Source organism: Solea senegalensis, linkage group LG8 (genome assembly GCF_019176455.1).
Source record: "Solea senegalensis isolate Sse05_10M linkage group LG8, IFAPA_SoseM_1, whole genome shotgun sequence".
NCBI lineage: Eukaryota > Metazoa > Chordata > Actinopteri > Pleuronectiformes > Soleidae > Solea > Solea senegalensis.
In genome coordinates, this window is record NC_058028.1 from 4,079,321 (window position 1) to 4,092,448 (window position 13,128).

General features: G+C 38.6%; 3 protein-coding genes and 1 long non-coding RNA gene across 4 annotated transcripts; all 4 read left to right on the forward strand.

Moving 5' to 3' along the window:
• Positions 1–702: 702 nt before the first annotated feature.
• LOC122773019 (olfactory receptor 52E8-like) lies at positions 703–2,688 on the forward strand. The gene has a single exon (XM_044031385.1). The coding sequence runs from the start codon at positions 863–865 to the stop codon at positions 1,817–1,819; it is 957 nt and encodes a 318-aa protein (XP_043887320.1). The 5' UTR covers positions 703–862; the 3' UTR covers positions 1,820–2,688.
• A 1,383-nt stretch (positions 2,689–4,071) lies between these two features.
• LOC122773022 (olfactory receptor 52E8-like) lies at positions 4,072–13,054 on the forward strand. The gene is made up of 2 exons (XM_044031388.1): positions 4,072–4,774; positions 12,059–13,054. Exons 1-2 carry the CDS (start codon positions 4,232–4,234, stop codon positions 12,470–12,472), a joined length of 957 nt encoding a protein of 318 aa, XP_043887323.1. The 5' UTR covers positions 4,072–4,231; the 3' UTR covers positions 12,473–13,054.
• Positions 5,250–9,012, forward strand: LOC122773023. The gene is made up of 2 exons (XR_006360845.1): positions 5,250–5,327; positions 8,687–9,012. It is a non-coding gene; the product is annotated as an uncharacterized LOC122773023 (long non-coding RNA).
• Positions 7,304–8,513, forward strand: LOC122773020 (olfactory receptor 52E8-like). The gene has a single exon (XM_044031386.1). The coding sequence runs from the start codon at positions 7,458–7,460 to the stop codon at positions 8,412–8,414; it is 957 nt and encodes a 318-aa protein (XP_043887321.1). The 5' UTR covers positions 7,304–7,457; the 3' UTR covers positions 8,415–8,513.
• Positions 13,055–13,128: the final 74 nt, after the last annotated feature.

The following is a 13,128-nucleotide window of genomic DNA, read 5'->3' on the forward strand; positions in this document are numbered from 1 at the left end:
AGTGTTACAGTAGACATGCAAACGTGATCCCACGTTCGTAATTCATGACAAGTAATCACTGAGAGTGTGTTTTTTATTCATACAATAATATAATTTAGCATCTGCCAGGCTATCACAAACATAAATGCTGACCTGGCCCATCTTATTATGGCTAAAATGCTAATTAAATTATTATTTTCTCTCTATCTATGATGGCTCGCGTTACATTGCCTCATGTATAAACTTTACAGCACGATCACAACGTTGCGTGAAAAGCAAAACGTGTGTACATATGTTGTTAGTAGGTTAGGGGCCGAGCTGAAAACGCAAGCTACGCTAGCTGGAGCACTATCGTTCTGTTAGGGATTTTTTCTTAGAATCTGAAAAATGGAACTACTTATCTCACTTGTATAAAATACAATAACATGGGCTATTGGACCTGGTCTGAAGACATGGATGTCTGCACATGTCTCAGAGTTCACCAGGACCGTTGGTCTGGAAACAAACGCACACGTTGTGACAGACAGTGCCCTTTTCCCAACTTTAGTAAAACTTACTTATACATAACAAAGACTGAATAAACTTTTTCACACTGTAGGGCTGTTTGTACTCCACACGTCACCCGTCACAGAGGATCTCCTTTGGGGTTTCAGCCCTTTAGGAACTGCTTGTTTGTATAAAGTACAGTGTTAGCGTGGAGTTCATCTCAGGTGAGATGTTAGCGGACACTCGTGAAGGAAGATCACTGATATGTTTTATATGAAACAAGACAAGGCAGAGGGGTTGAATCTGTGGTGACTTATGTGACCAACGACTGCTTGGTGACTAACGACTGCTTCCCTTTTTTCTCGTTGAATTTGTTGTTGTAGATTCAAAGAACACGATGTTCACTAATGTAACCAGGATAAAGGATTTCTTCATTGTTGGATTTCCCGGGCTTTCACCAGACTACTATATACCCGTGTCAGTCGTGCTTTTCATTCTCTACTTGGTGATAGTGGGAGGAAACATTTTTATTTTAGTGTTTGTCAAATGTGAAAGTTCTCTTCACAAACCCACGTATCTGATCTTCTGCCACCTCGCTATGACAGACTTAGCGTTCGGGACGGCGACTCTTCCGAAGATCATTTCGAAATACTGGTTCGACGACAGCGTGATTTCGTTTTACGGCTGCTTCGTGCAAATGTATTTCGTCCACTTTCTCGGAGCGACTCATTCGTTCATCCTGATGGTGATGGCGCTCGATCGCTCCATTGCCGTTTGCGCTCCGCTGCGTTACACGGCGGTTTTCACCAACACCACAGTCTCTGTGCTGTGCGGAGTATCGTGGATTCTGCCATTATCATGGATGGTGGGTATAGTTGTGGATGCTCTGACGTTGCCTTTTTGCAATTCCAATATTATTCTTCAATGCTACTGTGACCACATCGCAATCGCACGACTTGGGTGTGAGAATGTGAGAGAAGTTGAGGTTGTTGCGTTCGTTGGGGCCATGTTCTTTCTGTTGGTGCCTCTGGGCTTCATCGTGTCCTCTTACTTTATCATCATCGTGGCTGTTATTCGTATTTCCAACTCTGAGGGTCGTATGAAGACTCTGTCCACCTGCACGCCGCAGCTCCTCATCACCTTCATCTATTACATGCCAAGGTGCTTTGTGTACATGGCGAACATTGTTGGATTCAGGTTCAGCGTTCCGGTTCGCATTATCGTTGTCATGCTGTACAGCCTGTTACCTGCCGCTATCAACCCCATTATATACTGTTTCAAAACCAAGGATATCAAGGAAAATCTGAATAGGAGATTCCTTGTCAGGAAAATTAACACAAGCTCAAAGACATGATGAAATACAATTTCAAAATAATATTGTTTAAATAAATAAGAAAATACAGTGATGCATTTACATCTCTTTGTGTTTCAGAATAAATGTTTGTTGACACAGTTTGATCAAAATTCTCATTTCAGGCTTATTCACTGGTCATTATTAGAGGAAAATGACAGAAATGTAGCACAGTGACAAAACATACACATACAAAAAGACACATCTACACACAAAAGCATTTCTATAATATATTTGTATGATATATAATGTATAAATCTATCTGTTCATGTCAGGTGTGATGTCTTTACATACACAGCACTATGTGTGTGTGTGTGTGTGTGTGTCATTAAAAAGAGCCATTGTATGTTTTTTGCATGATGAAAGTATTTAAAGATCCACTGAACTTGGCAGAAAATTGAGATCAAATATTTTTCTATAATCACCTGAATGTATGAATTGTTGATTTTATTACCGTAGAACAAGCCTTTTTAGATTTATATCAGGAGCAGGGTCAGCTTTGTTTTGGACCCCCACATTTTTAAACAATAACCCATAATTGAATTGAATTTTAGTGGCATTGTTCAAACAGAAGCGGGACTAAACAATTCATCTATTTCAAATCACATAGGCTGTGTTTTATTAATTCTATTTATGTTTGCTCTGTCTTATCATGCACCTTTTCATGCCTCTTAGTTCTGATACGTTCACTACATACATATCCCGATAATGTCTCGGTAATATCTTCTTATATTTTAATTTCTATTTCTATCTTGTATTTGTTTTGTACTTTATTGCTTTTTCTGTCCACATTTGTCTCTGCCTGACTCCTTGTTGCTGTAACGAGTGAATGTACCTTTTGTGCGAGCAATAAAGGCTAATCTAATCTAATCTACCTAACCTCCTGTATTTGAATATGTGGAGTGAATCAGTGGAACAGATTGAGTGCAAAGCTAAAGTGAACGTACAAACGTGTTTTTCAGCAGATTCAAAGAGGAAGAAGAGCTTACATGGGTCTCACAGATGAATTACTTACTTGTTTATTCACATTTTTGCCCATGTTAGTCCACAGGACAGAAACTATTGTAAAAGTTTGAGCTACGGTTATCAATAACAGGTCTAGGGATCCCAAGGGTTCTATGAAGAGGTCCCAGAGGGTTTCCAGAGAAAAATAAAATGAAATATGACTATAAATTTCATAAAAATGAAAAACAAGAAAGGTAATATAAAAGATAGATCCGTATTTCTCATATCAAATAAAATAAAATACATTTCAGTGGCTCTGTGGTGTAGCATGGATGCATCAGTCTGTTGCTGAATGAGCTAATGATGATGCTGTGCTAACTCTCAGCTAGTTCCTAAATCATTAGCATTACAGTCAATACTTCATACCCGAAGCTGTGTCATTCACACGTTATTCAAGCACATCAGGTTGGTTTGCTATTCCTATTAATAGCAGCCGCTCACATGCTCCCGTTACAGCTTATAATACGATCATCTGATCAAACAGAAGTCTCGATGTGCATAGCATTTGCATTTTAAAACGACAATACTGAGCTAGCTTATAAAAATGTAGCAACATAACATTCTGAAACGCACAGTGGATTATTAAAAGATAGAGTCTAGCATGGAAAAACATTTTGTAATCCCTCTGTGTGACTTTGAATGAACACTAACGTAGATTAACGGCATTAATGAAAATTCACCCCATAAGAAGACGGTTAATAAGAGGTTCGGGGTGCTCTCTTTTCATCGCGGGCATCATGACGTCATCTCAGAGGTAACTATGGTACGTCTGTTTGCCTCAAGGTGTCCAATCTGTAAATAACTCAAAATGTCCCTCGGCCTACTTGTTGCTCGTTTTTCCATGGCTGGACACATTTGCATATAATAGGAAGTCAAGTGATAAATTATTACATAGCGGGAAATAGGTGGGATTAAATTGTGTATTTTTTCTAACTTTTTTGTAGTTTTATTGTGTTTTGTTAAAAATAAAGTATTCAGTCATCCAAGCACTTTCTCATGCATTAGTGTATCACAGTTGAAGGTTGTCTCACATGGTGATGCTCCATCTTGTTTTAATTGAAGTTGTATCTCAAAACAAATTGCACAGCATGTCAAAGGTTATACACGTGTACTTAAACATAACAATGCTGTTTGTACTCCACACGTCACCCGTCACAGAGGATCTCCTTTGGGGTTTCAGCCATTTAGGAACTGCTTGTTTGTATAAAGTACAGTGTTAGCGTGGAGTTCATCTCAGGTGAGATGTTAGCGGACACTCATAAAGGAAGATCACTGATATGTTTTATATGAAACAAGACAAGGCAGAGGGGTTGAATCTGTGGTGACTTTTGTGACCAACGACTGCTTGGTGACTAACGACTGCTTCCCTTTTTTCTCGTTGAATTTGTTGTTGTAGATTCAAAGATCACGATGTTCACTAATGTAACCAGGATAAAGGATTTCTTCATTGTTGGATTTCCCGGGCTTTCACCAGACTACTATATACCCGTGTCAGTCGTGCTGTTCATTCTCTACTTGGTGATAGTGGGAGGAAACATTTTTATTTTAGTGTTTGTCAAATGTGAAAGTTCTCTTCAAAAACCCACGTATCTGATCTTCTGCCACCTCGCTATGACAGACTTAGCGTTCGGGACGGCGACTCTTCCAAAGATCATTTCGAAATACTGGTTCGACGACAGCGTGATTTCGTTTTACGGCTGCTTCGTGCAAATGTATTTCGTCCACTTTCTCGGAGCGACTCATTCGTTCATCCTGATGGTGATGGCGCTCGATCGCTCCATTGCCGTTTGCGCTCCGCTGCGTTACACGGCGGTTTTCACCAACACCACAGTCTCTGTGCTGTGCGGAGTATCATGGATTCTGCCATTATCATGGATGGTGGGTATAGTTGTTGATGCTCTGACGTTGCCTTTTTGCAATTCCAATATTATTCTTCAATGCTACTGCGACCACATGGCAATCGCACGACTTGGGTGTGAGAATGTGAGAGAAGTTGAGGTTGTTTCGTTCATTGGGGCCATGTGCTTTCTGTTGGTGCCTCTGGGCTTCATCGTGTCCTCTTACTTTATCATCATCGTGGCTGTTATTCGTATTTCCAACTCAGAGGGTCGTATGAAGACTCTGTCCACCTGCACGCCGCAGCTCCTCATCACCTTCATCTATTACATGCCGAGGTGCTTTGTGTACATGGCGAACATTTTTGGATTCAGGATCAGCATTCCGGTTCGCATTATCATTGTCATGCTGTACAGCCTGTTACCTGCCGCCATCAACCCCATAATATACTGTTTCAAAACCAAGGATATCAAGGAAAATCTGAAAAGGAGATTCCTTGTCAGGAAAATTAACACAAGCTCAAAGACGTGATGAAATACAATCTCAAAATAATATTGTTTAAATAAATAAGAAAATACAGTGATGCATTTAAAATATATTATTTCTATAATATATTTGTATGATATATAATGTATAAATATATCTGAATTGCACTCACTGTTCATATCAGGTGTGATGTCTTTACATACACAGCACTGTGTGTGTGTGTGTGTGTGTCATTAAAAAGAGCCATTGTATGTTTTTTGCACGATGAAAGTATTTAAAGATCCACTGAACTTGGCAGAAAATTTAGATCAAATATTTTTGTATAATCACCTGAATGTATGAATTGTTGATTTTATTACTGTAGAACAAGCCTTTTTAGATTTATATCAGGAGCAGGGTCAGCTTTGTTTTGGACCCCCAAATTTTTTAACAATAACCCATAATTGAATTGAATTTTAGTGGCATTGTTCAAACAGAAGCGGGACTAAACAATTCATCTTTTTCAAATCACATAGGCTGTGTTTTATTAATTCTATTTATGTTTGCTCTGTCTTATCATGCACCTTTTCATGCCTCTTAGTTCTGATACGTTCACTACATACAGTACATATCCCGATAATGTCTCGGTAATATCTTCTTATATTTTAATTTCTATTTCTATCTTGTATTTGTTTTGTACTTTATTGCTTTTTCTGTCCACATTTGTCTCTGCCTGACTCCTTGTTGCTGTAACGAGTGAATGTACCTCGTGTGTGAGCAATAAAGGCTAATCTAATCTAATCTACCTAACCTCCTGTATTTGAATATGTGAAGTGAATCAGTGGAACAGATTGAGTGCAAAGCTAAAGTGAAGGTACAAACGTGTTTTTCAGCAGATTCAAAGAGGAAGAAGAGCTTACATGGGTCTCACAGATTAATTACTTACTTGTTTATTCACATTTTTGCCCATGTTAGTCCACAGGACAGAAACTATTGTAAAAGTTTGAGCAATGGTTATCAATAACAGGTCTAGGGATCCGGAGGGTTCTATGAAGAGGTCCCAGAGGGTTCCCAGAGAAAAATAAAATGAAATATGACTATAAATTTCATAAAAATGAAAAACAAGAAAGGTAATATAAAAGATAGATCCGTATTTCTCATATCAAATAAAATAAAATACATTTCAGTGGCTCTGTGGTGTAGCATGGATGCATCAGTCTGTTGCTGAATGAGCTGATGATGATGATGTGCTAACTCTCAGCTAGTTGCTAAATCATTAGCATTACAGTCAATACTTCATACCCGAAGCTGTGTCATTCACACGTTATTCAAGCACATCAGGTTGGTTTGCTATTCCTATTAATAGCAGCCGCTCACATGCTCCTGTTACAGCTTATAATAAAATCATCTGATCGAACAGAAGTTTCGATGTGCGTAGCATTTGCATTTTAAAACGAGCTAGCTTATAAAAATGTAGCAAGATAACCTTTTGAAACGCACAGTGGATTATTAAAAGATAGAGTCTAGCATGGAAAAACATTTTGTAATCCCTCTATGTGACTTTGAATGAACACTAACGTAGATTAACGGCATTAATGAAAATTCACCCCATAAGAAGACGGTTAATAAGAGGTTTGGGGTGCTCTCTTTTCATCACGGGCCTCATGTCGTCATCTCAGAGGTAACTACGGTACGTCTGTTTGCCTCAAGGTTGCCAATCTGTAAATAACTCAAAATGTCCCTCGGCCTACTTGTTGCTCGTTTTTCCATGGCTGGACACATTTGCATATAATAGGAAGTCAAGTGATAAATTATTACATAGCGGGAAATGGGTGGGATTAAATTGTGTATTTTTTCTAACTTTTTTGTAGTTTTATTATGTTTTATTCAAAATAAAGTATTCAGTCATCCAAGCACTTTCTCATGCATGTGTATCACAGTTGAAGGTTGTCTCACATGGTGATGCTCCATCTTGATTTAATTGGAGTTGTATCTCAAAACAAATTGCACAGCATGTCAAAGGTTATACACGTGTACTTAAACATAACAATGCTGTTTGTACTCCACACGTCACCCATCACAGAGGATCTCCTTTGGGGTTTCAGCCATTTAGGAACTGCTTGTTTGTATAAAGTACAGTGTTAGCGTGGAGTTCATCTCAGGTGAGATGTTAGCAGACACTCATAAAGGAAGATCACTGATATGTTTTATATGAAACAAGACAAGGCAGAGGGGTTGAATCTGTGGTGACTTTTGTGACCAACGACTGCTTGGTGACTAACGACTGCTTCCCTTTTTTCTCGTTGAATTTGTTGTTGTAGATTCAAAGAACACGATGTTCACTAATGTAACCAGGATAAAGGATTTCTTCATTGTTGGATTTCCCGGGCTTTCACCAGACTACTATATACCCGTGTCAGTCGTGCTTTTCATTCTCTACTTGGTGATAGTGGGAGGAAACATTTTTATTTTAGTGTTTGTCAAATGTGAAAGTTCTCTTCAAAAACCCACGTATCTGATCTTCTGCCACCTCGCTATGACAGACTTAGCGTTCGGGACGGCGACTCTTCCAAAGATCATTTCGAAATACTGGTTCGACGACAGCGTCATTTCGTTTTACGGCTGCTTCGTGCAAATGTATTTCGTCCACTTTCTCGGAGCGACTCATTCGTTCATCCTGATGGTGATGGCGCTCGATCGCTCCATTGCCGTTTGCGCTCCGCTGCGTTACACGGCGGTTTTCACCAACACCACAGTCTCTGTGCTGTGCGGAGTATCATGGATTCTGCCATTATCATGGATGGTGGGTATAGTTGTTGATGCTCTGACGTTGCCTTTTTGCAATTCCAATGTTATTCTTCAGTGCTACTGCGACCACATAGCAATCACACGACTTGGGTGTGAGAATGTGAGAGAAGTTCAGGTTGTTGCGTTCGTTGGGGCCATGTTCTTTCTGTTGGTGCCTCTGGGCTTCATCGTGTCTTCTTACTTTATCATCATCGTGGCTGTTATTCGTATTTCCAACTCTGAGGGTCGTATGAAGACTCTGTCCACCTGCACGCCGCAGCTTCTCATCACCTTCATCTATTACATGCCGAGGTGCTTTGTGTACCTGGCGAACAATGTTGGATTCAGGTTCAGCGTTCCTGTTCGCATTGTCGTTGTCATGCTGTACAGCCTGTTACCTGCCGCCATCAACCCCATAATATATTGTTTCAAAACCAAGGATATCAAGGAAAGTCTGAAAAGGAGATTCCTTGTCAGGAAAATTAACACAAGCTCAAAGACGTGATGAAATACAATCTCAAAATAATATTGTTTAAATAAATAAGAAAATACAGTGATGCTTTTACATCTCTTTGTGTTTCAGAATAAATGTTTGTTGACACAATTTGGTCAAAATTCTCATTTCAGGCTGATTTACTGGTCATTATTAGAGGAAAATGACAGAAATGTAGCACAGTGACAAAACATACACATACAAAAAGACAAATCTACACACAAAAGCATTTCTATAATATATTTGTATGATATATAATGTATAAATATATCTGTTCATGTCAGGTGTGATGTCTTTACATACACAGCACTGTGTGTGTGTGTGTGTGTGTCATTAAAAAGAGCCATTGTATGTTTTTTGCATGATGAAAGTATTTAAAGATCCACTGAACTTGGCTGAAAATTGAGATCAAATATTTTTGTATAATCACCTGAATGTATGAATTGTTGATTTTATTACCGTAGAACAAGCCTTTTTAGATTTATATCAGGAGCAGGGTCAGCTTTGTTTTGGACCCCCACATTTTTTAACAATAACCCATAATTGAATTGAATTTTAGTGGCATTGTTCAAACAGAAGCGGGACTAAACAATTCATCTTTTTCAAATCACATAGGCTGTGTTTTATTAATTCTATTTATGTTTGCTCTGTCTTATCATGCACCTTTTCATGCCTCTTAGTTCTGATACGTTCACTACATACATATCCCGATAATGTCTCGGTAATATCTTCTTATATTTTAATTTCTATTTCTATCTTGTATTTGTTTTGTACTTTATTGCTTTTTCTGTCCACATTTGTCTCTGCCTGACTCCTTGTTGCTGTAACGAGTGAATGTACCTTTTGTGCGGGCAATTTGTGCGAGCACTCAATCTGTTCCACTGATTCACTTAACATATTCAAATACAGGAGGTTAGGTAGATTAGATTAGATTCGCCTTTATTGCTCGCACACGAGGTACATTCACTCGTTACAGCAACAAGGAGTCAGGCAGAGACAAATGTGGACAGAAAAAGCAATAAAGTACAAAACAAATACAAGATAGAAATAGAAATTAAAATATAAGAAGATATTACCGAGAAATTATCGGGATATGTACTTGTAATTTGTTTTGAGATACAACTCCAATTAAAACAAGATCACCATGTGAGACAACCTTCAACTGTGATACACTAATGCATGAGAAAGTGCTTGGATGACTGAATGCTTTATTTTGAACAAAACACAATAAAAATACAAAAAAAATACACAATTTAATCCCACCCCTTTCCCGCTATGTAATAACTTATACATTACATTTTGTTTATGAATCACTACATATATGCAAATGTGTCCAGCCATGGAAAAACGAGCAACAAGCAGGCCGAGGGACATTTTGAGTTATTTACAGATTGGACACCTTGAGGCAAACAGACGTACCGTAGTTACCTCTGAGATGACGACATGACGCCCGCGATGAAAAGAGAGCACCCCGAACCTCGTATTAACCGTCTTTTTATGGGGTGAATTTTCATTAATGCCGTTAATCTACGTTAGTGTTCATTCAAAGTCACACAGAGGGATTACAAAATGTTTTTCCATGCTAGACTCTATCTTTTAATAATCCACTGTGCGTTTCAGAATGTTATGTTGCTACATTTTTATAAGCTAGCTCAGTATTGTCGTTTTAAAATGCAAATACTGTGCACATCGAGACTTCTGTTTGATCTTATTTTTCTCTGGGAACCCTCTGGGACCTCTTCATAGAACCCTCAGGATCCCTAGACCTGTTATTGATAACCATTGCTCAAACTTTGACAATAGTTTCTGTCCTGTGGACTAACATGGGCAAAAATGTGAATAAACAAGTAAGTAATTCATCTGTGAGACCCATGTAAGCTCTTCTTCCTCTTTGAATCTGCTGAAAAACACGTTTGTACGTTCACTTTAGCTTTGCACTCAATCTGTTCCACTGATTCACTTCACATATTCAAATACAGGAGGTTAGGTAGATTAGATTAGATTCGCCTTTATTGCTCGCACACGAGGTACATTCACTCGTTACAGCAACAAGGAGTCAGGCAGAGACAAATGTGGACAGAAAAAGCAATAAAGTACAAAACAAATACAAGATAGAAATAGAAATTAAAATATAAGAAGATATTACCGAGAAATTATCGGGATATGTACTGTATGTAGTGAACGTATCAGAACTAAGAGGCATGAAAAGGTGCATGATAAGACAGAGCAAACATAAATAGAATTAATAAAACACAGCCTATGTGATTTGAAAAAGATGAATTGTTTAGTCCCGCTTCTGTTTGAACAATGCCACTAAAATTCAATTCAATTATGGGTTATTGTTAAAAAATTTGGGGGTCCAAAACGCCAAAACGAAAATTCACCCCATAAGAAGACGGTTAATAAGAGGTTCGGGGTGCTCTCTTTTCATCGCGGGCGTCATGTCGTCATCTCAGAGGTAACTACGGTACGTCTGTTTGCCTCAAGGTTTCCAATCTGTAAATAACTCAAAATGTCCCTCGGCCTACTTGTTGCTCGTTTTTCCATGGCTGGACACATTTGCATATATGTAGTGATTCATAAACAAAATGTAATATATAAGTTTTTACATAGCGGGAAAGGGGTGGGATTAATTTTTTTTTTGTATTTTTATTGTGTTTTGTTCAAAATAAAGTATTCAGTCATCAAAGCACTTTCTCATGCATTAGTGTATCACAGTTGAAGGTTGTCTCACATGGTGATGCTCCATCTTGTTTTAATTGGAGTTGTATCTCAAAACAAATTGCACAGCATGTCAAAGGTTATACACGTGTACTTAAACATAACAATGCTGTTTGTACTCCACACGTCACCCGTCACAGAGGATCTCCTTTGGGGTTTCAGCCCTTTAGGAACTGCTTGTTTGTATAAAGTACAGTGTTAGCGTGGAGTTTATCTCAGGTGAGATGTTAGCGGACACTCGTGAAGGAAGATCACTGATATGTTTTATATGAAACAAGACAAGGCAGAGGGGTTGAATCTGTGGTGACTTTTGTGACCAACGACTGCTTGGTGACTAACGACTGCTTCCCTTTTTTCTCGTTGAATTTGTTTTTGTAGATTCAAAGATCACGATGTTCACTAATGTAACCAGGATAAAGGATTTCTTCATTGTTGGATTTCCCGGGCTTTCACCAGACTACTATATACCCGTGTCAGTCGTGCTTTTCATTCTCTACTTGGTGATAGTGGGAGGAAACATTTTTATTTTAGTGTTTGTCAAATGTGAAAGTTCTCTTCAAAAACCCACGTATCTGATCTTCTGCCACCTCGCTATGACAGACTTAGCGTTCGGGACGGCGACTCTTCCGAAGATCATTTCGAAATACTGGTTCGACGACAGCGTCATTTCGTTTTACGGCTGCTTCGTGCAAATGTATTTCGTCCACTTTCTCGGAGCGACTCATTCGTTCATCCTGATGGTGATGGCGCTCGATCGCTCCATTGCCGTTTGCGCTCCGTTGCGTTACACGGCGGTTTTCACCAACACCACAGTCTCTGTGCTGTGCGGAGTATCGTGGATTCTGCCATTATCATGGATGGTGGGTATAGTTGTGGATGCTCTGACGTTGCCTTTTTGCAATTCCAATATTATTCTTCAATGCTACTGCGACCACATGGCGATATTAAATCTTGGGTGTGAGAAGGTTCGAGAAGTTGAGCTTGTTGCACTCATTGGGGCCATGTTCTTTCTGTTGGTGCCTCTGGGCTTCATCGTGTTCTCTTTCTTTATCATCATCGTGGCTGTTATTCGTATTTCCAACTCTGAGGGTCGTATGAAGACTCTGTCCACCTGCACGCCGCAGCTCTTCATCACCTTCCTCTATTACATGCCGAGGTGCTTTGTGTACCTGGCGAACAATGTTGGATTCAGGTTCAGCGTTCCGGTTCGCATTATCATTGTCATGCTGTACAGCCTGTTACCTGCCGCCATCAACCCCATAATATACTGTTTCAAAACCAAGGCTATCAAGGAAAGTCTGAAAAGGAGATTCCTTGACAGGAAAATTGAAGCGAGTTTTAAGACGTGATGAAATACGTCTAATAAATAATTTATCAGTTTTAAGTTGTTGCTTTTTCATGCTCCCAAGAAAAGACAAGATTCTCATCAAATGGTGATTCACTTGTCAAATCTACACACAAAAGCACATCAAAGATGACTGTTTTGTCTCAGTAATAATGGAATAAATAAGCAAACATGGAAAATAAAAAAAACAAATGAGTATAGACATGAGATAAATGAATGAATTTAGATAAAAACTCAAAAAAAAAGCTGTTTTTGTTCAACACTATCACCATCTGCATATTACCTCTACATTATGTTGTGTCTTGTTTCAGATACCACACATATGGATGTTTTCTGTTGTACTGGAAAGTTACCCTGAGATAAATTCAGTTCTAGTAATTGAATGTTCTGTTATCTTTTTGCAACGCTTCAAAATTAACTGATTAATGTCTGAAGAGGAGACTCTCTTACAGGAGCTTTGAATTACAATTTAATCTAGTTAATTACGGTCAGTATTTAACATAACAGACATTTATTCTTGACATAATATGACATATTTAATGTGCAAAACATTTTACACAGTAAATAATAAATGCTTATAATTCTTTTGGTCGATATCTTTTATTACTGTTTTTGTGACATTTATGACATATTTACCATACAAAACATTTAAAAAAAATA